This window comes from Nomascus leucogenys, chromosome 7b (assembly GCF_006542625.1).
Source record: "Nomascus leucogenys isolate Asia chromosome 7b, Asia_NLE_v1, whole genome shotgun sequence".
Classification (NCBI taxonomy): Eukaryota; Metazoa; Chordata; class Mammalia; order Primates; family Hylobatidae; genus Nomascus; species Nomascus leucogenys.
The window spans coordinates 12,503,764-12,527,054 of record NC_044387.1 but is presented as its reverse complement, the minus strand read 5'-3'; the positions used below and the strand labels follow the sequence as shown (position 1 = coordinate 12,527,054).

Here is a 23,291-nt window from a genome sequence, read left to right as displayed (position 1 = left end):
CGTGTTGGCCAGGCTGGTCTTGAACTCCTGACCTCAGGTGATCCACCTGCCTTGGCCTCTCAAAGTGTTAGGATTACACGCGTGAGCCACTGCGCCCAGCCCAATATTTCTAACATGAAAGAAACGCGAAGTATAAGGCAAAGGATCTTAACTCGCAAGGTGAAATCAACAAATGTGAGTTTCTTCTTCCTGCCATCTTCTAAGCCTTCTTCCGCACCTCTCGGACTCTTCAGTAATTTGCAGAGCAGCCAGCAACCAGCAGAACTCACCCCTGCGAGGACAACCTCAGCTGAGCTCTCTTTCCTGCCCTGGCCCATGGCCAGCTCAGGGACCACTGAGCTCTCTATCCTGCCCAGTCCAGCCAGCTCAGGGACCACTTGGGTGTTTTCTGACTCACTCCAGTGTCTGGGGCCGACTTCATCTGGCTGGCTTTTCAGACACGATTGGGGTTACAGGAAATATCCTGGCTGGAAATCGGGTGAGGCAGATTGGCTGTCTACATGGCTGTCTGGCAAGTGTTTGATGACTGACCTATAAGCCACCTTCAGTCAAGCCTTTGGTTCACTGTCTACATGGCCAGGGAGGGAGTCAACAATAGACTCTCCACCTCCGCAAGGGCCAGTTCTCCTGGATCCATGGCTCCAGGGATGGAGGATGCTGCAGGAGACACAGGCCTTGCTTCCCAGCTAAGGACTGTGGGTTATCTCAGGGTGATTTCACAGTCCCAGCATGCCCCAGCTCTCAGCTCTGCAAATACCAAGCAGCTTGCCTAGGGGACAGTGGGCTCAGGAGTGCCCTCGGCAGGCCCTCACCTATCTGCTCCCACAGCTCTGTAGCAAGGGTTCTAACCTTTTTTGAGTGTGGAGCCTGCTGAGAATGAGAATGAGAGCTGTGGACCCTTTTTCCAGAAACGCATGTGTGTACTCTCCACACAAAACCTTGCACCATTTCGGGGGCTCACACCTCCCTAAGGGCTCGCTAACTGAACCCCTTGGGCCTGAGGTTGAGAAACCTTGCCTCAATTCTTCCCCAGGTGATCAGCCCGGGGTGAGAGGAGAGGCCTGGCAAGCAGGACCCATGAGAAAGCCCCCTTCCTGGAGTTTGAGGCCCGCTCCCTCCTGCCCCTGCCTCTCCTCTGTCCTGGACTCCTCTCTGCTCTGCCCCACTCCTGGGGCCATGGCCATGGGGGGGCTGTGTTTGGATACAATGGCAGCCCTGGGCCCAGAAAGTGGGCAGGCTCACCTGGAGGAGATCAGAGTAACATGGCAGGAAGCAAGTGAAAAGCCGCCCCAGAACCGCACCTCTGCCCCCCATGTGACTGGGGTGCTATCCTCCCTTACCTCCCTCAGGCAGTGGCCTGAGTTCCACGGGCGGGCCCCACAGCTCCCTCTGCCGCCTCTCTTCAGGCTTAGGGCCATCGCACTTTCCCTTCCCCAGCCCTGCCAACCTGGTGGGGCACTGGGCTTCCCTCTCACAGGGTCCTGGGGACAGGCCTACCCTCCATCTCATGCCCACAGACAGACCCTTTTTTCGTCCAAGGCCTGGTTCTACGAGTTCAATGCAGATCTGGGCCATACCAAGCTGGGTCTGGGGAACACACTCTCCTCCTCTGAAAGGTAGCCAGGGATTCCAACTTGGTGAAGGGGAGAGTAGGGCAGAGCCAGGCGGGACATGGACTGATCACCTGCAGAAAGTCACCGTCAGCAGCCTTGGTGCAGGGGCGGGCCCGGCAGTGCCATCCCCTGGGTTTCCCCTGAGTAGGCCTCCGCCACGAGCGCACGCTTCCTTCTGCCTGTCCGTGGCCCACAGCAAAGGACTGGCGCTCCTGCGGCGGGGAGGGGGCCTGCTGACAGGACTGAACCTCGAGGTGAGTTTTTGGGGCTTCATTACAATACTAGTTTCTGGTTGCTGCTGCAATAAATTACCACACACTTACTGACTTAAAACAACACAAATTTATTCCCTTAGAGTTCTAAAATCAGCCAGAATTCTAAAATTAGCCTCACTGAGCCAGTCCAGGTGGGAGCAGGGCCGGGGCCTTCCAGGGCTCTGTGGGAGGATGCATTTCCTGGCTCTGAGGTGGCCTGGACTCTGTGGCTTGAGCTGCCCTCCTCAACTCCAGTTTCCTGCTCCATCACTACACCTCCCACCCCCTCTCCCGTCACCTGCTCTACTCTTACACAGACCCAGGTGAGGACATCAAGCCCTCCTGAACAAGCCGGGATAATCTTCCCGGCCAAAGATCCTTAACTTCATTACATCTGCAAAGCCCCTTTGGCCATACAAGGTAATTTCGACAGGTTCCTGGGATTAGGACATGGGCATCTTGGGGGGCCACTACTGGCCTACCACAACTGGGCAGCAAAACTATTACACCCTCCAGTATAATTGTTTTGGTGTTTCAATGACTGGGAGGAAAAGGGTTGGAATTTTTGCTTTGGGGTCCCACTTAACCTTGTATTTTTAAGGTCTGGGACTCACCAACCCTTCCCTTCCAACCAGAGAAACTCACTGCAGTATCTCCTTGAAAGTCTGGTGATGTGTCTAAGTGCTGGTGAGAGGCACAGGACCAACTAAGAGCCCCATGCAGTCCCCCTGGCCACAGGGTGCCCGCCTAAGCCCACACCTGCTGACTGCAACAAGCCCGTGGCCAGGACAGAACACAGGGAAGGGTCTGAGGCCTGGAGCGCGCCATGAAGGCCATGGGGCGAGTGAGGCCTGCTGAGATAACGCAGGTCTGCGGAGCTGAAGTGCAGCTGCAGAGGCTGGTCTGGTGCTGTAGGAACTGGAAGAAGCTGGGAGCTGTGGTCCCTGTCCACAGAGATGCTGGAGACTGTGGCTTGGAGTGGCTCTGAGGCCGTGGAGAGAGAGCATCTCTGCCCCACGGCATCTGCCGGGGAGGGCAAGGTCCTCACCAGACAAGTGCAGCTCCAAGTCCCAGATGTTGGGCTTTTTCTTGGTACTGAGACAGCAGTGGGGCAGGGTGGGGCAGTGGCAGGAAGGCAGGGTGCCTCTCTTGCTACCTCTTCTCCATGCTCTGCATCTGCAGACTGAGGGAGGTGAAGCTGGCCAGGAGGTCAGTCACTTCATCCACCTGCAGGACGGAACAGAGGCTCTGTTATGGGACATGGGGTGTGCCAGGGCTCCTGGGTCTCTTCCGCAATCCCACAGGCACAGAACACAGGCACGGTCTCTCCTCCCAGGGCGTGTGGTGGCTTCTGACTATGCAGCAGCTGACCAAGGGTTAATCTTTGACACCAGGTGGCCTAGGGCTGTCCTAGAGGGCAGGGCCATGAACACACACTAGCCACTGGCAACTTCAAAGGAAGTGAACGGAGGCTTTGAAGCCTGCAACCCCACAATCACAGGCTCTTTCTCCCACTTTTTTTGTTTGAGACAGGGCCTTGCTCTGTTTTTGTTGTTGTTTGTTTTTATAATTTTTGACTTTTTCCACATGTTCTGAGAGGACCTTGCTTTGTCACTCAGGCTGGAGTTCAGTGGCAATCACAGCTCACTGCAGCCTCGAACTCCTAGTCTCAAGTGATCTTCCCATTTCAGCTTCCCACAGCATTGGGATTACAGGTGTGAGCCCCTGCGGCTGGCCCCAGCCCACAGCCTCTTTCTGATACGAGTGTCTGGTGGCATTGGAGCAGGGTGGACTGGCCCTGAGGCTCCTGCCAGGCCCTGGGTCTGGGCCTGTGGCTGCAGCTCACCTGCTCTTTGGTACTGGTCATCTGCAGGCGGGTACAGAGGTCGTCCAGGCGTTCTCGCTGCTCGTGTTGCCCTAGGCGCTCCAGATACTCCCTCAGCATGTGGATGATCTGTAACAAGAGGGTGAGCTGAGCTGCCTGGGTTCCTAGGGACGCAGACAGGCTGATGCTGCTTCCAAAAAGCACAGTGGAGCAGGTGCCAACTGGGGTCAGTGTGAAACGACCCAGGAGCCCTGGGGCCAGAGGCAGGTGTGTCTGTGGTTAGGTCAGCATCTGTCCAGTGCTGCCTTGGTGCCGTGGGCTCCACATAGGAGGAGTACTCACCTGCTTCACCTCCAGACGCACAGCCTCCAGGCATTGGGCATGGCCCTCCTGCAGGATGTTCAGCTTTGACTTGGCCAGGTGCAGGGGTGTGCGACCAGCTCGGTCCAGGGCGTCCACACGGGCCCCTGCAGGTACCAGCTGAGGTGAGCATTCTGGGGGTGACGGGGAGAGAGAGGAGAGGGGAAGAAACCACATACCTCCTCGTAGCAGTGTGGTGATGACAGGAACGTGGTTGGTGCAGGCCGCTGAGGAAGAAGAACAGAGACTTAAGAATCCAAGACCACCAGAACCTGGCTCTGTGTGGCCACTGGAGGGAGCAGGGCTGTGTCTCCCAGACGCCTGTGCCAAGTTATGCCTACTGAGAAGGTATCGCCAAGGCAACAGCTGGGTAGGACTTGGCAGTCAAGTTCAACTCCCTCCCTGTACAGCAGAGGAAACTGAGGCCTGGAGATAGGATCTGCCTCACTGTGAGTCACAGTGCTGAGTGCTGCTGGGTTAGCCTAGGTTGCTAAATTGGCTCTGCCGAGGGCACAGCCAACTGCTAAATGATTGGACGGCCCACGGGACATGGGCTACTGGGCAGTGCAGCCCTGATAGTGCAGGCCTAGGATCTTCCCTGACACTCACAGATTCTGCCAGGAGCATGCCGGGCCCCAGACTCTTCATCTAAAGAGCCTTTCTTTGCTGCAAATGGTTGTCTTAGTGACTTCTGACATGCTTACCCAGGTGCAGTGGCGTGTTCCCCAGCCCATCTCGCTGGTTAGGATCAGCACCATGGTCCAGGAGCAGCTGCACTGGAAACAGGCAAACCCAAGAGGAGTTGTCGGAGGCTTCCACTGCCTGCACCCTGAACCCCTAACCTAGCTAGAGAGGCTGGCTCAGAGTGGGGGACACGGAATGCAAGCATGGATGGCTATGTTACTTCATTCATTCACTCACTCACTCACTCACTTACCAGAGTTCATGGGCAAGGCCCTGAGGGCCAGGAACTGAGGATTTGGGGAGGGCCTCTTGGCCTATGCAGGTGTAGGAATGAGATTTGAAGGGTTAAGTAAAGTTCTTCCAATAGCAGCTGCTCCTGGTGAAGGCTGTCCAGGGCATCTTCTGCTTCTCCCACAGCCAAGCACCATGGTGGGAATTAAGTCAATAAATGATGCTGAGCTCCATGGATAACCTCTCCCTCCTGGCAGTCTTGGGGTCACCTCAGGGGTGTGCTGTATTATCACCAGGGTCTGCCAATACCCAGAGGGATGCATAGGCAGGTAGCTTGGATCCCAGACATCATACAGGGAGGTCAGGCTGAGCCTCACACCATGTACAAAAACTAATTCAAGAGGGACCATAGACATAAGTGTGAAAGCTAAAACAGTCAGGCTTCCAGAAGAACATGAACATCTTGGGCAGGCAAAGATTTCTTAAATAGGTCACAAAAATACTAACCATAAGAAAGAAAAGGCCGGGCATGGGAGCTCAGGCCTATAATCCCGGCACTTTGGGATGCCGAGGCAGGTGGATCATTTGAGCTCAGGAGTTCAAGACCAGCCTGGGCAACATGGAGAAACCCTTTCTCTATACTAAAAACACAAAAATTAGCTGGGCATAGTGGTGGCAGACCTGTAGTCCCAGCTACTTGGGAGGCTGAGGTGGCAGAGCGGCTTGGGCCCAGGAGGCGGAGGTTGCAGTCAGCTGAGATGGTGACAGTGCACTCCAGCCTAGGCAACAGAGTCAGACCCTGTCTCAAAAAAAAAAAAAAAAGAGAGAGAGAGAAAGGAAAGAAATATTGATAAATTGGATTCATTAAAATTAAGAACATGGCCAGGCATGGTGGCTCATGCCTGTAATCCTGGCACTTCGGGAGGCCAAGGCAGCTGGATCATCTGAGGTCAGGAGTTCGAGACCAGGCTGTCCAACATGTTGAAACTGTCTTTACTAAAAACACAAAAATAAGCCGTGCATGGTGGCACACCCCTGTAGTCTCAGCTACTTGGGAGGTTGAGGCAGGAGAATTGCTGGAACCTGGGAGGTGGAGGTTCCAGGGAGCCAAGATCATGCCACTGCACTCCAGCCTGGGCAACAGAGCGAGACTCCATCTCCAAAAAATAAAAAAAATAGGCCAGGGCATGGGAGCTCACGCCTGTAATCCCAGCACTTTGGGAGGCCAAGGCGGGTGGATCATTGGAGGTCAGGAGTTCGAGCCCAGCTTGACCAACATGGCGAAATCCCGTCTCTACTAAAAATAAAAAATTAGCTGGGTGTGGTGCTACGCACCTGTAATCCCAGCTACTCAGGAGGCTGAGGTGGGAGAATAGCTTGAACCTGGGAAGCAGGGCTTGCAGTGAGCCGAGATCACACCACTGCACTCCAGCCTGGGCAACAGAGTGAGACTCCGTCTCAAATAAATAAATATATAAATAAAAATAAAATTAGAAACTTGTGTTCATCAAAGTATACTACTCAGAAAATGAAACAGCAAGCTCAGAAAATCAAGTCATTTATACTTGATAAATGATTTCTAACCAGAATATACAAAGAATTCTTACAAATCAATAAGAAAAAGGCCAGGCGCAGTGGCTCATGCTTGTAATCTCAATACTTTGGGAGGCCAAGGTGACAGGATCGCCTGAGCCCAAGAGTTAGAGACCAGCTGGGTAACATAGCAGGACCACGTCTCTACAAGATGTTTTAAAATTAGCTGGGCGTGGTGGTGTGCACCTGTCGTCCCAGCTACTTGGGAGGCTGAGGCAGGAGGATTGCTTGAGCCTAGGAGATTGAGGCTGCAGTGGGCAGTGATCAGGCCACTGCACTTAAGCCTGGATGACAGAGTGAGACTTTGTCTCAAAAAGAAAAAGACAGAAAACTAATTTGTTTGTTTGTTTTTGAGACAGAGTCTCGCTTTCTCTCCCAGTCTGGAGTGCAGTCTCAGCTCACTGTAAGCTCCGCCTCCCGGCTTCACACCATTCTCCTGCCTCAGCGAGTAGCTGGAACTACAGGCGCCCACCACCACGCCCAGCTAATATTTTGTATATTTAGTAGAGATGGGGCTTCACCGTGCTAGCCAGGATGGTCTCGATCTCCTGACCTCATGATCCACCTGCCTCAGCCTCCCAAAGTGCTGGGATTACAGGCATGAGCCACTGTGCCCGGCCAAAACTTGTTTTTAAAAAAATGGACAAGGCCGAGCGCGGTGGCTCACGCTTGTAATCCCAGCACTTTGGGAGGCCGAGGCGGGCGGATCACGAGGTCAGGAGATCGAGACCACGGTGAAACCCCGTCTCTACTAAAAATACAAAAAAAATTAGCCGGGCGTGGTGGCGGGCACCTGTAGTCCCAGCTACTTGGACAGGCTGAGGCAGGAGAATGGCGTGAACCCGGGAGGCGGAGCTTGCAGTGAGCCGAGATTGCGCCACTGCACTCCAGCCTGGGCGACAGAGCGAGACTCCATCTCAAAAAAAAAAAAAAAAAAAATGGACAAAAGAGGCCAGGTGCAGTGGCTCACGCCTGTAATCCCAGCACTATGGGAGGCTGAGGCACGGATCACCTGAGGTCAGCAGTTCGAGACCAGCCTGACCAACATGGAGAAACCCCGTCTCCACTAAAAATACAAAATTAGCCAGGCATGGTGGCGCATGCCTGTAATCCCAGCTACTTGGAATGGTGAGGCAGGAGAATCACTTTAACCCGGGAGGCGGAGGTTGTGGTTAGCCAAGATCACGCCATTGCACTCCAGCCTGGGTGACAGGCAAGACTCCATCTCAAAAAAAAAAAAAAAAAAAGGCCAATAAACACATGAAGAGGTGCTCAACATTACTGGCCATCAGAGAAATGCAAATTAAACCACCATGAGACACCAAAAGGGCTAAGATTAAAGAGAGACAACAGCAAGCACTGGCAGGGACGTGGGGCTAAGGTGGAACTCTCTTACACTGCTGGTGGGGAGTGGGAGTATGTGTCAGTACATCCCTTTTGGGAAAAGGTTTAGTAGTACCTACTAAAGCTAAATACATGTGTACCCTAGTGACCCAACAATGCCATTCCTAGGTTTATTGAGGATAGATGAGTGCTTACAGCCACAAATCACATATACAAGAATGTTCACAACACTTCATTCATAAAGCTAAAACCTGGAAACAACATAAATGTCCATCAATAGTAGAATGGATAAATGGGGTATATCACAATGAAATACAAACCAGCATAAGAAAGTACAAACTACAGTCCACCCTAACTGTGAGTTCTGTGTCCACAGATTCAATGAACCCTGGACTCAGAACCCGAGGATATAGAGGGCCAACTTCAAGGGACTTGAGCATCCATGGAGTTTGGTATCTGAGTGGGGTCCTGGAACCAATCCCGAGAACACTGAGGGAAGACTGTATTGATATAGGCAGTATTCATGGGTGAATCTCATGGAGATAACTTTGAGTAAAAGTATGCAAGGCCAGCGCAGTGGCTCACGCCTGTAATCCCAGCACTTTGGGAGGCCAACGCAGGTGGATCACGAGGTCAGGAGTTCAAGACCAGCCTGACCAACATGGTGAAACCCCGTCTCTACTAAAAAATACAAAAAAATTAACCGGTGTGGCCGGATGCAGTTGCTCATGCCTGTAATCCCAGCACTTTGGGAGGCTGAGGCGGGCAGATCACGAGGTCAGGAGATCGAGACCATACTGGCTAATACAGTGAAACCCCGTCTCTACTAAAAACATACAAAAAGTTAGCCAGGCGTGGTGGCGGGTGCCTGTAGTCCCAGCTACTCGGGAGGCTGAGGCAGGACAGTGGTGTGAACCTGGGAGGCGGAGCTTGCAGTGAGCCGAGATGGCACCACTGCACTCCAGCCTGGGCGACAGAGGGAGACTCCGTCTCAAAAAAAAAAAAAAAAAAAAAAAAGTGTGGTGGTGGGCACCTATAATCCCAGCTACTCAGGAGGCTGAGGCAGGAGAATCACTTAAACCCAGGAGGCAGAGGTTGCAGTGAGCTGAGATAGAGTCACTGAGTCACTGCACTCCAGCCTGGGTAACAGAGCGAGACTCCGTCTCAAAAAAACACAAAAAAACAAAAAACCAAAAAAAAAGTATGCATAGATGAGTGCTTACCATATGCTTCCATTTATGTGAAATTCAAAAACAGGCAAAACTAGTCTATGATGAACAAGGTCAAGATGGGACTATCTGGGAGGGCATGAGGGTGGCTGCTGGGGTGCTGAAATATTCTCTATCTTCATCTGGTGGCAGTTACACCAATGAATACACATACACAGTTCACTGTTTGGTTAGTATACCACAATTTAAAAACAAAGACTCTGGCCGGGCATGGTGGCTCACGCCTGTAATCCCAGCACTTTGGGAGGCAAGGCGGGTGGATCATAAGGTCAGGAGTTCAAGATCAGCCTAACCAATATGGTGAAACCCCGTCTCTACTAAAAATACAAAAAAAAAAAATTAGCTGGGCATGGTGGCGCACGCCTGTAATCCCAGCTACTCAGGAGGCTGAGGCAGGAGAATTACCTGAACCCAGAAGGCAGAGGTTGCAGTGAGCTGAGATTACACCATTGCACTCCAGCCTGGGCGACAGAGCAAGACTCCATCTCAAAAAAAAAAGACTCCTAAAAAAAGAGAAAAGCTGTCCTGCTGCTGTGGTTGGCACTGAGTAAATGTTACCTGAAAGTCTTGAAGGCCTGGGCCCTGCACTCTCCAGTGGTCTCTTAGTTGGAGACATCCGATCATCCTCAGTCAATCATATTATCTCCCCCAGGTTTACCCTGCCCCAGTCTAGCATTGCCAGTTCCACAGGCTAACGGAGGGAGAAGGGCAGGGCACTGCAGCGCCAAGTCTTCCTTATATCCAGAACAACTGGGCATCCCAAGGCTGTGCAGACAGGAGCGCCTCCCCCAAGGCCTGTGCAGAGACACTACTTGCCTAGCCCTACTCCCTCCTCCCTCCCCAGGACTCACCAATCTGGTCATTGCCATTGCAGGAGGCAAAGTGTAGAGCTGTGCGGCCCTTGTCATCAGCTGCACAGGGATCCGCGCCATCTTCCAGCAGCTGCTGCACTGACACCACCAAGACGGAGGGAGGAAGGGGGAGAAAGCGGCGATGTTAGCTAAGCTGCAGACCCGAGTGATGGAGAGGGAGGCTCAGGGGTGCCTCTAGACAAGACGTTGACAATGCATACGAAAGCAGCCCTTCCTAGATGCTGGTCCCATGGGAACAAGCAACTTGTTCTTCTGAGGGCACAACTGAGGGCCATGGATTCTGGGTGCTCAAACTACACGCCTAGTGATAGAACATCGTAGGAGGTTCTAGGCCCTCAGGGTCAGAAATTTTAGGGTCACAGGAATTCCTAGCATAGACAGTGGTCCCCCTCCCTTGACCTCAGCTTGGATACACATCCGTTCTGGCTGGAAACAGCTGCCGAAGCTATTGGCCTATGCTTTGCTCCCAGCAGGCAGCAATCCCCCGAGGATGCTGAGGGAAGACTGTACTGATACAGGTAGTATTCATGGGTGAATCTTATGGAGATAACTTTGAGTAAAAGTATCCACAGGCTGGGCGCGATGGCTTACACCTGTAATCCCAGCACTTTGGGAGGCCGAGGCAGGTGGATCACCTGAGGTCAGGAGTTCAAGACCAGCTTAGCCAACATGGTGAAACTCTGTCCCTACTGAAAAAAATCCAAAAATTAGCCGGAAAATGATGGCAGGCACCTGTAATCCCAGCTACTTGGGTAGCTGAGGCAAGAGAATCGCTTGAACCTAGGAGGCGGAGATTGCAGTGAGCCGAGAATGCACCACTGCACTCTAGCCTAGGTGACAGAGTAAGACTCTGTCTCAAAAAAAAAAAAAAGCAAATCAACAGAAATCCTGTAGCTGAGGAAGTCAATGGATGAAATAAAACATATAATAGCTTCAACAGCAGACTTGAACAAGCAGAAAAATGAACCTCTGAGCTTAAAGATAGGTCATTTGAAATTATATAGAGGAAAAAAGGATGAGAAAGGAGTACACTGCCAACAGCATGGGGCGGTGGAAAGACTGACTTGGGAGTACAAAGGCCTAGATTTGGGTCCCAGTTCACGAGCAAATGGGAATATCTGCCCTGCTAATTTCCAGAGCTGCTGTGATGAAAATAATGGATATGAAATTCCTTCTTTGGAAAGTAGGGAGGCACTATAAATGTGAGGCATTATGTACTAATGTACATGTCCAGCTAAAATGGAGAAAATTGCTGCCAAATGCCATTTTAGAGCAGACATTTTAGTCTCTTTCCCCCAGCAAACCTCTCAAGGACTTGAGACTTTCAGATGAAGTCCTGACAGCTTCCTCTCCAGGAATCCAGCTGTCTCCTCAAGCTGAGTCAGCTCCTCCCACTTCCATAGCCACTTAGTGCCCTGTTCATCCTGTTCCTCTAGTATTAACAGCTTGTGCTATTTTAGGGTAATCGTTATCACACACTGAGCACCAGCCAGGCGTTATGTACCTGAATGCTAAACCCCTCAATGACCCAGCAAAGTGTCAAGTCCATTTTACAGACCAGGATATCTAGGGCCAAAGAAATTACAAAGGACGTAAGCTACATTAACCCAGATAACAAGGAGGCAAAGCTGGAATATAAACCCATGTTTTTCTGGCTCCAAAATTTACACCTCTTCAACTAAACACAAAACTTTACTTTTTTTTTTTTTGAAATAGTATCACATTACATCCTTCCTCTCCAACTATACTGTACTTTTTTGTTTTGAGGTGGAGTCTCACTTTGTTGCCCAGGCTGGAGTGCAGTGACATGATTTCAACTCATTGCAACCTCCACCTCCCAGGTTCAAGTGATTCTCCTGCCTCAGCCTCCCAAGTAGCTGTGAATACAGGCATATGCCACCATGCCCAGCTGATTTTTGTTTTTAGTAAAGATGGGGTTTCACCACGTTGGCCAGGCTAGTCTGGACCTCCTGACCTCAAGAGATCCGCCCGCCTCAGCCTCCCAAAATGCTGGGATTACAGGCATGAGTCACCGTGCCCAGCCTATACTGTAGATTTCTTGTTTTGTTTATCTTTATAACCTTCATGTCAAACATAGTGTCATACAAGTAATACCTGTTTCACTAATGATGCAGACTGGCTGAATAAATGAATAAAAATGGCAAGAAAAAGTTGATGAGAGTCTGGGCACGGTGGCTCATGCTTGTAATCCCAGCACTTTGGGAGGCTGAGACAGGTGGGTCACCCGAGGTCAGGAGTTCGAGACCAGCCTGGGCAACATGGTGAAACTCCGTTTCTAATAAAAGTACAAACATTAGCCAGGTGTGGTGGGTCAGTGCCTGTAATCCCAGCTACTGGGGAGACTGAGGCAGGAGAATCGCTTGAGCCAGGGAGGCACAGGCTGCAGTGAGCCAAGATCGCACCACTGCACTCTATGCTGGATGACAGAGCCAGACCCCGTCTCAAAACAAAACAAAAAACTGTGGGGCTGGGCACGGTGGTTCATGCTTGTAATCCCAGCACTTTGGGAGGCTGAGGCGGGCAGATCACCTGAGGCTGGGAGTTCAAGACCAGCCTGACCAACATGGAGAAACCCCTTCTCTACCAAAAATACAAAATTAGCCGGGTGTGGTGGTGTATGCCTGTAATCCCAGCTACTTGGGAGGCTGAGGCAGGAGAATCGCTTGAACCTGGGAGACGGAGGTTGCAGTGAGCCAAGATCACCCCATTGTACTCCAGCCTGGGCAATAAGAGCGAAACTCCATCTCAAAAAACAAATAAATATTTTTTATAGTCTTTGTAACCTTTTTTTTGGTAAAGATGAGGTCTCACTATGTTGCCCAGGCTGGTCTTGAACTCCTGGGCTCAAGTGATTCACCCACCTTGGCCTCCCAAAGTGCTGGGATTACCCATTTTTTCATTGAGAAAATGTTTATGATACACAAAAAATTATGCAGGCTACAACATGTGTATATAGCAGTTTGCAAGCCAGCCCATAAAGAAAATTCCAGTGTATAGGAAAAAAGCCTTGAAGGATATTCATCAAAATATTAACAGATTAGTTCCTTTGTGGACATGGATGTTTTTCTTATATATTTCTCTAATTTCCACAACATTTTTAAAAAATTTTTTTATTTTATTTATTTATTTATTTTGAGTTTCGCTCTGTCGCCCAGGCTAGAGTGCAGTGGCGTGATCTCCGCTCACTGCAACCTCTGCCTCCCGGGTTCAAGCAATTCTCCTGCCTCAGCCTCCCGAGTAGCTGGGACTACAGGCGCCTACCACCACACCCGGCTAATTTTTTGTATTTTCGGTAGAGACGGGGTTTCACAGTGTTAGCCAGGATGATCTCGATCTCCTAACCTCGTGATCCGCCCGGGTTGTCCTCCCAAAGTGCTGGGATTACAGGCCTGAGCCACCACGCCTGGCCAACATTTACTTTTTGTAGAGATGAGGTCTCTCTATGTTGTCCAGGCTGGTCTTGAACTCCTGAGCTCAAGTGATCCTCCTGCCTTAGCCTCCCAAAGTGCTGGGATTACAGGCATGAACCACCTCACCTGGCCGTGGCAGCTAAGTTGAGTATTCACTCCCATTAACCAGAAGTTCCAAAGTTAGTGCCTACTCTTGCAGAAGACTGTGCTGGCTGCCAGGGATACAAAAGTATACATGGTCTCCACCATCAAGGAGTCCACAGGGTGGTAAATGCTATGATATCAGGAAGTTCGAAGTGACACGGGAGCATGGGGAGAGTGAGTGTCTAAGCCAGACTTACCTTCAGCAAGACGACTGCATAGTCAGACAATAAATACAGTGAGCCTGCTCCAAGGGGGTGAGCTTGCAGACTGCCTTCCCACACATTGATTACCTGGCCTTTTCCTTCCCCAACCAGCCCATGGGACCCTGTAGCTGGACCCACTGTGCACACTCACCTGTTTCCACATCATTGGCATTGGCCGAGTCCCTCAGTCTCTTCAGAGCTGTAAAGAGAGTAACAGATGCCAGTTTAAAAAAACAGCCATGGCTGGGCACGGTGGCTCATGCCTATAATCCCAGCACTCTGGGAGGCCAAGGCAGGCAGATCACGAGGTCAGGAAATCGAGACCATCCTGGCTAACATGGTGAAACCCCGTCTCTACTAAAAATACAAAAAAATTAGCCGGGTGTGGTGGCGGGCGCCTGTAGTCCCAGCTACTTGGGAGGCTGAGGCGGGAGAATGGTGTGAACCTGGGAGGCGGAGCTTGCAGTGAGCTGAGATCGCGCCACTGCACTCCAGCCTGGGTGACAGAGCAAGACTCTGTCTCAAAAAAAAAAAAAAAAACAACACACAGCCATTGGCTGGGCATGATGGCTCATGTCTGTAATCCCAGCACTTTGGGAGGCCGAGGCAGGCAGATCACTTGAGGCCAGGAGTTCAAAACCAGCCTGGACAACATGATGAAACCCCGTCTCTACTAAAAATACAAAAAAATTAGCCAGGTGTGGTGGCGCATGCCTGTAATCCCAGCTACTCTGGAGGCTGAGGTAGGAGAATCACTTGAACCCAGGACATGGAGGTTGCAGTAAGCCAAAATCGCACCACTGCACTCCAGCCTGGGTGACAGAGTGAGACACTGTCTCAGAAAAAAACAAAAACAAAAACCAACAACAAAAAAAACCCAGCCATCTAGCTGGGTGTGGTGGCGTTCACCTGTAATACCAGCTACTTAGGAGGCTGAGGTAGGAGAATGGGTTGAAGCCGGAAGGCAGAGGCTACAGTGAGCTGAGATCACACCACTGCATTCCAGCCTGGGCAACAAAGCGAGACTGTCTCAGGGAAGAAAAAAAAAAAAAAAGCCATGATGGCCGGGTGCAGTGGCTCATGCCTATAATCCCAGTACTTTGGGAGGCCAAGGCAGGTGGATCACTTAAGGCCAGGAGTTCAAGACCAGCCCGGCCAACATGCTGAAACCCCATCTCTACTAAAAATACAAAACTAGCCATACGTGGTGACTTATGCCTGTAATCCCAGAACGTTGGAAAGCTGAGGTGGGCAGATTGCCTGTGCTCTGGAGTTTGAAACCACCCTGGGCAACATGGTGAAATCTTGTCTATAGTAAAATACAAAAAATTAGCTGGGCATGGGGGTGCACGCCTACAATCCCAGCTACTTAGGAGGCTCAGGCAGGAGAATCGCTTAAGCCCAGGAGGCAGAGGTTGCAGTGGGCCAAGATTGTGCCACTGTACTCCAGCTCGGGCAACAGAGTGAGACTCTGTCACAAAAAACAAAACAAAACAAAAAACATAGGCCAGGGACAGTGGCTCACACCTGTAATCCCAACACTTTGAGAGGCCAAGGAGGGTGGATCACGAGGTCAGGAGTTTGAGACCAGCCTGGCCAATAAAGTGAAATCCCTTCTCTACTAAAAATACAAAAATTAGCCAGGCAGTGGTGCAGGCCTGTTATCCCAACTACTCGGGGCAGGAGAATCACTTGAACCTGAGAGCCAGAGGTTGCAGTGAGCCAAGATCGCGCCACTGCACTCCAGCCTGGGTGATAGAGCAAGACTCCTTCTCAAAGTAAATAAATAAATAAATAAATAAATTAAATAAATAAAATAAAAACACAAAAATTAGCTGGGTGTGGTGGTGCATGCCTGTAATCCCAGGTACTTGGGAGGCTGAGACACGAGAATCACTTGAGCTCAAAATCACACCATGGCACTCCAGCCTGGGTGGCAGAGCAACACTCCATCTCAAAAAAAAAAAAAAAATTTATCAATCTTAGGTTAAGTTCTAACTTAAATCAATCTAACATGGTAAAACCCCATCTCTACTAAAAATACAAAAACTAGCTGGGTGTGGTGGTGTGGGCCTGTAGTCCCAGCTACTTGGGAGGCTGAGGCAGTGAGCTGAGATTGCACCACTTGCACTGCAGCCTGGGTGGTAAAGCGAGACTCTGTCTCAAAAAAAGAAAAGAAAAGAAAGACAGTGCCCTGGGAACTTGAAATGAGGCGGAGCTAGTACAAAGGCCACATGCTCCTGCAAATCCTCCAAGACTTTTGGAGCCAGATTTCCTCTCTATCACTTATAGTCACAGGGTGACCTTGAGCAAGCTAGTTAACCCAGCTGGGCCTCAGGTCTGTCATCTGCAAAACAAGGCTGAGTTGTTCTGCCACCCCCGAGTTATTGCAAATGATTTACATAGAAGCTCTTTGTGAGCTGGTTACACAGATAATCTTATATTCTCCTTCAAAGCAGGTTGTTCCCAAATGATTTGCCTAAATTTGGTATTTCCTAAGCACAAAGATTTTCCCCCTCCAATGGCTAATGGAAAGCAATGTCTTTGTCATCAGAGATATGGTCAAAAATTGCAGTTCAGATACATGACAATTCCTTGCTTTCATACAGCACTTTATGGTCAATGCAACACTTCCAAATTCTTATTTAATCTTTGCGACATCACTAAAATATGCCTAAAGTCATAGCCAGTCCTGGAAGAAACCCCAAAAGTCCCCATTCTTAATCTCTCAGTGCCTGGGTTTCCATGTCACCCATGTATTATAGAAGACAATATGGTAGATATACCAGAGAAGTTTGAGTCGGACTGACCCGGATTCTAATACCAGCAACAGCCACTTGCTATGTGACCTGGAATAAGACAATTTCTCTGAGCCTCAGTTTCCTCTTCAGTAAAGTGGGAACAATTTCTATACCTCAAAGAGTTCTTGTGAGGACAAATGATCATGTATCAGCAGTGTTTGGGGCACAACAAAGGCAGCATAACAGCTAAACATCCATTACCTTACTTAACTCATCCCATTTTACAGATGAGAAAACTAAGGCTGAGGCCGGGCCAGTGGCTCATGCCTGTTATGCCAGTACTTTGGGAGGCCGAGGCAGGTGGATCACCTGAGATCAGAAGTTCGAGACCAGTCTGGCCAACATGGCGAAACCCCATCTCTACTAAAATTACGAAAATTAGCCGGGCTTGGTAGTGGGCGCCTGTAACCCCAGCTACTCCGGAGGCTGAGGCAGGAGAATCGCTTGAACCCGGGGGGCGGAGGTTGCAGTGAACCAAGATCGCGCCACTGCACTCCAGCCTGGGCAATAGAGCGAGACTCCGTCTCCAAAAAGATATTAAATAAATAAAATAAAAATAAAAAATAGTAAAAAGAAAACTAAGGTTGAAAGGGTCTATCATTTGCCCTAAGGTCTAACTGTGGTAAAGGAGTCCAAGTCCGTGCATTTAAACAAGCTGGTACGACTTGGCTGCAGGCTCTGGCCTCCCCTCTCCATGATAATAAAAGTGTTCCCCAGTACCTCATTTTATTATTCACCAATAAGCGTTCCGAGTCATGGGAAGTTTCCATTCAGAAATTACCCAGTGAGAGAAGACTGGGGTGACTGGCTCAGAGCAGGAAGACTTTCTAAAAAAACCATCATCACCATCGTTACTGAAAGGAGACTCATGGGTCAGTGTGGCCCTCAGCGCGGACGTCGGGGGACCGCGGCTGAGGGTCGGGGGCGACCAAAGCGCGGCCGGCTGTCCCCTGAGGCCCCGCCCCTCGCCCGGGCTGCCCCGCCCCGGACCCCCGCGCCGCTCGCGCGGCTCACCGTGCACCTCCTTGCCCGTGGGCCCGAGCCGCCGGTGGGGCCTGGCGGCGCGCCTCAGCCGGCCGGCGGGTATCTTGCAGCGCAGTTCGTCGCGCGGCTCCGCATCCTGCTGCCACAGGACGTGCAGGTAGCGCAGCGGCGACTGGGCCCCACCGGACGCCCGGCCCGAGAGGCCCGCGCCACCGCCCAGCGCAGACCCGAAGTCGGCGAAGGAGAAGAGGCCCTCAGCGCCAGTCAGCGGCTCCGGCGCCACCGCGCACTCGCCCTCCGAGCTCGAGTGGCCGGAGCGCGGCTCGTCGTCCGCGTCCCCGGCGGCGGCTGCCATGGCAACGGCTCCGCGCGGGCCTCGCCGCCTGAGCCTCGTTCCCGACCGACCAACGGACCTACTTCCCTCCGCCCTGAGTCGCGCTGTCAGCGAGCTGGCGGGCGGGTCGGGCCTGCAACCACGGCAACCGAGCGGGGGCGGGCTCAGGCCGAGCCGGAGCGGCGAACCAATGACGACCCTTCCCCTTAAACCCGTCCCAAAACCAATCGGAAAGGGAGGGCACAGTACAAGCAGGATAATTGGACAGGGTTTCCGGCAACGTGACTGACAGACACAGTAACCAATCACAAACTTGAAGTGACCTTGGCTTTCGCTGTACGTTGCTACCGGAGCCAATAAAACAGCATTTCAGACGCCTTTTTTTTTTCTTTAAGCTACGGAGTCTCGCTCTGCCGCCAGGCTCGCGATCTTGGCTCACTGCAACCTCTGCCTCCCGGGTTCAAGCAATTCTCCTGCCTCAGCCTCCCGAGTAGCTGGGACCACAGGCGCGCGCCACCACGCCCAGCTAATTTTTGTATTTTTAATAGAGACGGGGTTTCACCATGTTAGCCAAGATGGTCTCGATCTCTTGATCTCGAGATTTGCCCGCCTCGGCCTCCCAAAGTGCTGGGATTACAGGCGTGAGCCACCGCGCCCGGCCTTTTTTTTCTTGTTCCTCTCCATTTCCCGGTCTAATGAGAAAACAAGCAGATACCTTAGCAAATCAGATTAAGATGATTTGCAGGCACTCAGAAAGGAAAATGAAGAAGCCACGCTATCCATGTAGATAGATATAGATGTTATAAATCAATGAACGCAAAAAAAAATGAACTTCCCACAAATGCGTAAGGTACGTGGGAAAGGGAAAATGTGTTGAAATTTGGAGATATCACTACAAACTGTGAGTAATAGTGTATAAATGCAATGGATTTCCTTTAGTCAGACTTCTCTAGGTAACCCTGACTTAGATCACTGATCTACAAATATTTGTAATACAAAGTGACTACATTAGAGCAATAGTTTAGTTCAACAGCCAGTCACTGAGCCAGGTAACTGCCAGGTCCTGGACACAGGATCAGACTTGGTGCCCCTGAGATGCTCACAATCCAATGGGAGAAGACCAGGAAACAAGTATTCCTCAAGCAACATCTCATGGGTGCACCTTTTCGTAAAACTTCTCACAATCCCGTACCCCACAAACACTTCTATAAAGCAGACAAGAAGGACCATCCCTATTTTATAGATGAGGAGTTGAAAAGCAGAGGGAATAGACTCATTCACAGTTGCCCAGCTCTCACCGGACCAGGTCTTGTGTCCTGGCAAAAGTTCTTCCCATATATAAACCCTCCCACTCAACCCAGTTAAAATGTAATCTTTCGGCACAGTGGGTCACGCCTGTAATCCCAGCACTTTGGGAGGCCAAGATGGGCAGATCACAAGTCAGGAGTTCAAGACAAGCCTGGCCAACATGATGAAACGTCGTTTCTACTAAAAATACAAAAATTAGCTGGGTGTGGTGGCACACGCCTGTAATCCCAGCTATTCAGGAGACTGAAGCAGGAGAGTCGCTTTAACCTGGGAGGCAGAGGTTGCAGTGAGCTGAGATCGCACCATGGCACTCCAGCCTGGGTGACAGAGCGAGACTCCGTCTCAAAAAAAAAAAAAAAAAAAAAAAGGCCAGGCGCGGTGGCTCACGCCTGTAATCCCAGCACTTTGGGAGGCCGAGGCAGGTGGATCACGAGGTTAGGAGATCGCGACCATCCTGGCTAACATGGTGAAACCCCGTCTCTACTAAAAATACAAAAAAATTAGCCTGGCGTGGTGGTAGGCGCCTTTAGTCCCAGCTACTTGGGAGGCTGAGGCAGGAGAATGGCGTGAACCTGGGAGGCAGAGCTTGCAGTGAGCCGAGATCGCACCACTGCACTCCAGTCTGGGCGACAGAAAAAGACTCCGTCTCAAAAAAAAAAAAAAAAAAAAGAAGAAAAAAAAAGTAATCTTTCTCTTACAATTGGAAAAGCACTTCCAGAATTCTCAGTGTTTGCAGGTTGCCATTGTGAGGTTTATCATTGTACTATATGGAGAAAAATGCTGTTTATTTGTACTCTCCTCGTCTGCCCCATAATGGATACAGTGCTGAGACAGGATCTCTCACTGTCACTCAGGCTGGAGTGCAGTGGTGTGATCACAGCTCACTGCACTCGAGCTTTCCTCCCACCTCAGCCTCCTGAGTAGCTGGGACCACAGACGTGTACCACCATGCCTGGCTAACTATTTTTTTGATTTTTCGTAGACATGGTCTCACTTTGTTGTTCAGGCTGGTCTTGAACTCCTCACCTCAAGGGATCCTCCTGCCTCCACATCCCAAAATGCTGAGATTACAGGTGTGAGCCACAGTGCCTGGGCCCCAGTTTTTTTTTAAGATGGGGTCTCACTATATTGCCCAGGCTGATCTTGAACTCTTGAGCTCAAGTGATCCTCCCACCTTGGCCTCCCAAAGTGCTGGCATGAGCCACCACATCCAGCCCAATGAAAACCTTCTGACTTCACAACTCCTTCTCAAATGTCATGAACATTTTGAGAATTGTCAAATTGGAGCAACCTGTATCAAATTCCTGTCATATATGGACTATAAGATTTCAGGTAATTTCTTTTCTTTTTTTTTTTGAGGCAGTTTTGCTCGTTGCCCAGGGTGGAGTGCAGTGGTGCGATCTTGGCTCACCACAACTTCCCCCTCCTGGGTTCAAGTGATTCTCCCGCCTCAGCCTCCCGAGTAGCTGGGACTACAGGCATGTGCCACCATACCCAGCTAATTTTGTATTTTTAGTAGAGACGGGGTTTCACTATGTTGGTCAGGCTGGTCTCGAACTCCTGACCTCAGGTGATCCATCTGCCTTGGCCTCCCAAAGTGCTGGGATTACAGCTGTGAGCCACTGTGCCAGGCCTTGGAGAAGGGTTATTATCATTTAAACTAGAAACTAAATGTCTCCCAAAGTTAGCTTGGTTCGAGCCAGGAATGATTAAGGGCAGTCTGAAGATTAAATGGAAGATGAGGGTTGGTTAGATCAGATCTCTTTCACTGTCATTATTTTCTCACTGTTACAATTTTTGCAAAGGTGGTTTCAGCAATAAAAATATTTCATAAATTTTACAAAAGCAAAGGACCATGAGGACATTGTTGGGGACCCTTCCTGAACCAAGGAAGAGACTGGGACTCTTCCTTGGTTCAGGGAGGGTCCTGAACCAAATAGAGGGTCTGTAAAGCTTAAGCTCCATTATTTCCAAATTTGTGTCACCTCTGGTGACAGCTCAAGGAAGAAACACAAAACAAGAACGCAGCATAGGGAGTTGGGGCTGGGCATTGCAATTCTCAGTAGGATGTTGAGTGGATGGCATCAGAGCAGACACCTGAAGGTGCCATGCAGATATCGATGGGGAAGGGAATGGGAGTGGGGGTGCCACTGCATTCGATTCTAGACTTGGATAACAGTGAGTGCAAAATCCCAGAGGTGGAGTGTGCCTCAGTAGGAAAAGCGAGGAGGGCGGCGTGACAAAGGCACCCAGAGAGTCCTGGTCACACAGCAAATCAGTGGCGGAGTAGGGACTGGAACTCGGATTTCCACTAGGTGTTGTGTATGGGCAGATGGCTAAACTAAGGCCCCTCCTTGACTCATACACCGGTTTTTATTGGTTTGTTTTATAAACCCATCTCTACCTTGAGGGTTTCCTCTGGCCTCGAACCCGGTGTACTGAAGAGCTGCCTGTGTCCCAGGCTTCGTGACACAGCTGGCCTCATCTTTGCCTGCTCCAACTTTAACGTCCAAAGTTGGGTGGCTCCTCTTCTTCATGCCCTCTTACTGCATGGGATCAAATCTCAATTTTTTTTTTTTTTTAGACGGAGTCTTGCTCTGTCGCCCAGGCTGGAGTGCAGTGGCACGATCTCGGCTCACTACAGCCTCTGCCTCTCGGGTTCCACCGATTCTCCTGCTTCAGCCTCCTGGGTAGCTGGGATTACAGGCGGACGCTACCACTCCCGGCTAATTTTTGTATTTTTAGTAGAGACGGGGGTTTCGCCATTTTGGCCAGGCTGGTCTCGAACTCCTGACCTCAGGTGATCCACCCGCCTCGGCCTCCTAAAGTGTAGGGATCACAGGCGTGAGCCATCGCGCCCGGCCAAATCCCAACTTTTATCCCCAGTAAGTTTAGTCTTTTGAAGTCCGAACGTTTGAATAATTTACTCGCTGCAGGCAAACCGCCTACAACTAAATCCATCAGGCCCCCGTATCCCAATCTCTCTTCACGCGAGAAGCCGGCCATCTTTTATGTAGCATTCTTTCTGGTTCCTCTAACTTTGCCCCTCCTTTACGCCAAATACGTGTCCTTATATCTGAATCTACACCACTATTATAGATTCACCTTCTTTGAGAAGCCCCTATTTGGAGAGAGGAAAATTCAGGCTACTTATGACCCTCTTATTTTTTTTAGACGGAGTTTTCGCTCTTGTTGCCCAGGCTAGAGTGCAATGGCGCGATCTCGGCTCACCGCAACCTCCGCCTCCCGGGTTGAAGCGACTCTCCTGCCTCAGCCTCCCGAGTAGCTGGGATTACAGGCATGCGCCACCACGCCCAGCTAATTTTGTATTTTTAGTAGAGACGGGGTTTCTCCATATTGGTCAGGCTGGTTTCAAACCCCCGGCCTCAGCCTCAGGTGATCCGCCCGCCTCGGCCTCCCAAAGTGGTGGGGTTACAGGCGTGAGCCATCAAACACGGCTCCTCTTCTTTCTGGATATGGCTATCTCAGACGGCCAGAGGCCTCGGAAAGGCTTCCGGTTTCCCAGCAGGCCAGAGTGGGGCTGAACTTCCGGCCTCAGGACGCAGGCGCGGGCCGCTCATTTGGCTCTTTCCGGCGGTGCTCGCAAGCCAGGTAGCCATGTCTTATCCCGCTGATGATTATGAGTCTGAGGTAAGGTGGGGCCGTAAGGGCGCGGTGGGCTCCACGACGGGGTGATCTGTGGGACCTCTGGATGTGGGTCCTGGCGCGAGGCAGCTTCCGGGTCGCGGCCGGCTCCGGCCGACCTCCCGCCCGGCCCTCAGGCTGCTCCCACAGTTCCCGGCCCCTAGAACACCCTGGCTCTGCCCGCCCACTTAGCGTGTTCGATTCGCTTGTCCTTCCCCTTTATAAGACAGCGGACCAAGGCTTGTTAGACGTTTCTGTGTTTCTGCACCTGAATTTTTTTGGTCTGGGCTCCGTCTGGTCAAATCTCGCTGATTCCCACAGCCTCTTGTCCTTTGCTCCACCTCATTGCACCCGTAATGTTGTATTGTCATTGTCTGTTTACTGTCCCTTTTCTCTAAGGTGTGTGAGTTCCTCAAAGGCAGGCACAGTGTCTTAT

General features: G+C 50.9%; 2 protein-coding genes across 7 annotated transcripts in view; one reads left to right on the top strand and one right to left on the bottom strand.

The window, feature by feature from the left end:
* Positions 1-1,936: 1,936 nt before the first annotated feature.
* Positions 1,937-22,697, bottom strand: ANKRD54 (ankyrin repeat domain 54). 4 transcript variants are annotated; one of them, XM_030815585.1, is made up of 8 exons: positions 21,615-22,697; positions 13,935-13,982; positions 9,985-10,083; positions 4,757-4,828; positions 4,232-4,279; positions 4,035-4,159; positions 3,714-3,821; positions 1,937-3,094 (listed from the first exon to the last, which is right to left on the bottom strand). In XM_030815585.1, exons 1-8 carry the CDS (start codon positions 21,745-21,747, stop codon positions 3,020-3,022), a joined length of 708 nt encoding a protein of 235 aa, XP_030671445.1. In that variant the 5' UTR covers positions 21,748-22,697; the 3' UTR covers positions 1,937-3,019. The 4 variants fall into 4 exon arrangements, with proteins under 4 accessions (XP_030671445.1, XP_030671446.1, XP_030671444.1 ...); XM_030815586.1 differs by lacking the exon at positions 21,615-22,697 and adding an exon at positions 17,599-18,131 and having other exon boundaries at positions 9,985-10,078; XM_030815584.1 differs by lacking the exon at positions 21,615-22,697 and adding an exon at positions 17,599-18,125.
* The window catches only part of EIF3L (eukaryotic translation initiation factor 3 subunit L), a 40,567-nt gene continuing 39,522 nt past the window's right edge, over positions 22,247-23,291 (top strand). Inside the window, exon 1 of one of the 3 annotated variants that reach the window (XM_003264732.4) lies at positions 22,247-22,861. In XM_003264732.4, coding sequence (XP_003264780.1) covers positions 22,829-22,861 — 33 coding nt within the window. In that variant the 5' untranslated portion in view covers positions 22,247-22,828. The remainder of the gene's footprint in view (positions 22,862-23,291) is intronic. The other 2 variants (XM_004088433.3, XM_030815582.1) reach the window with 2 other exon arrangements.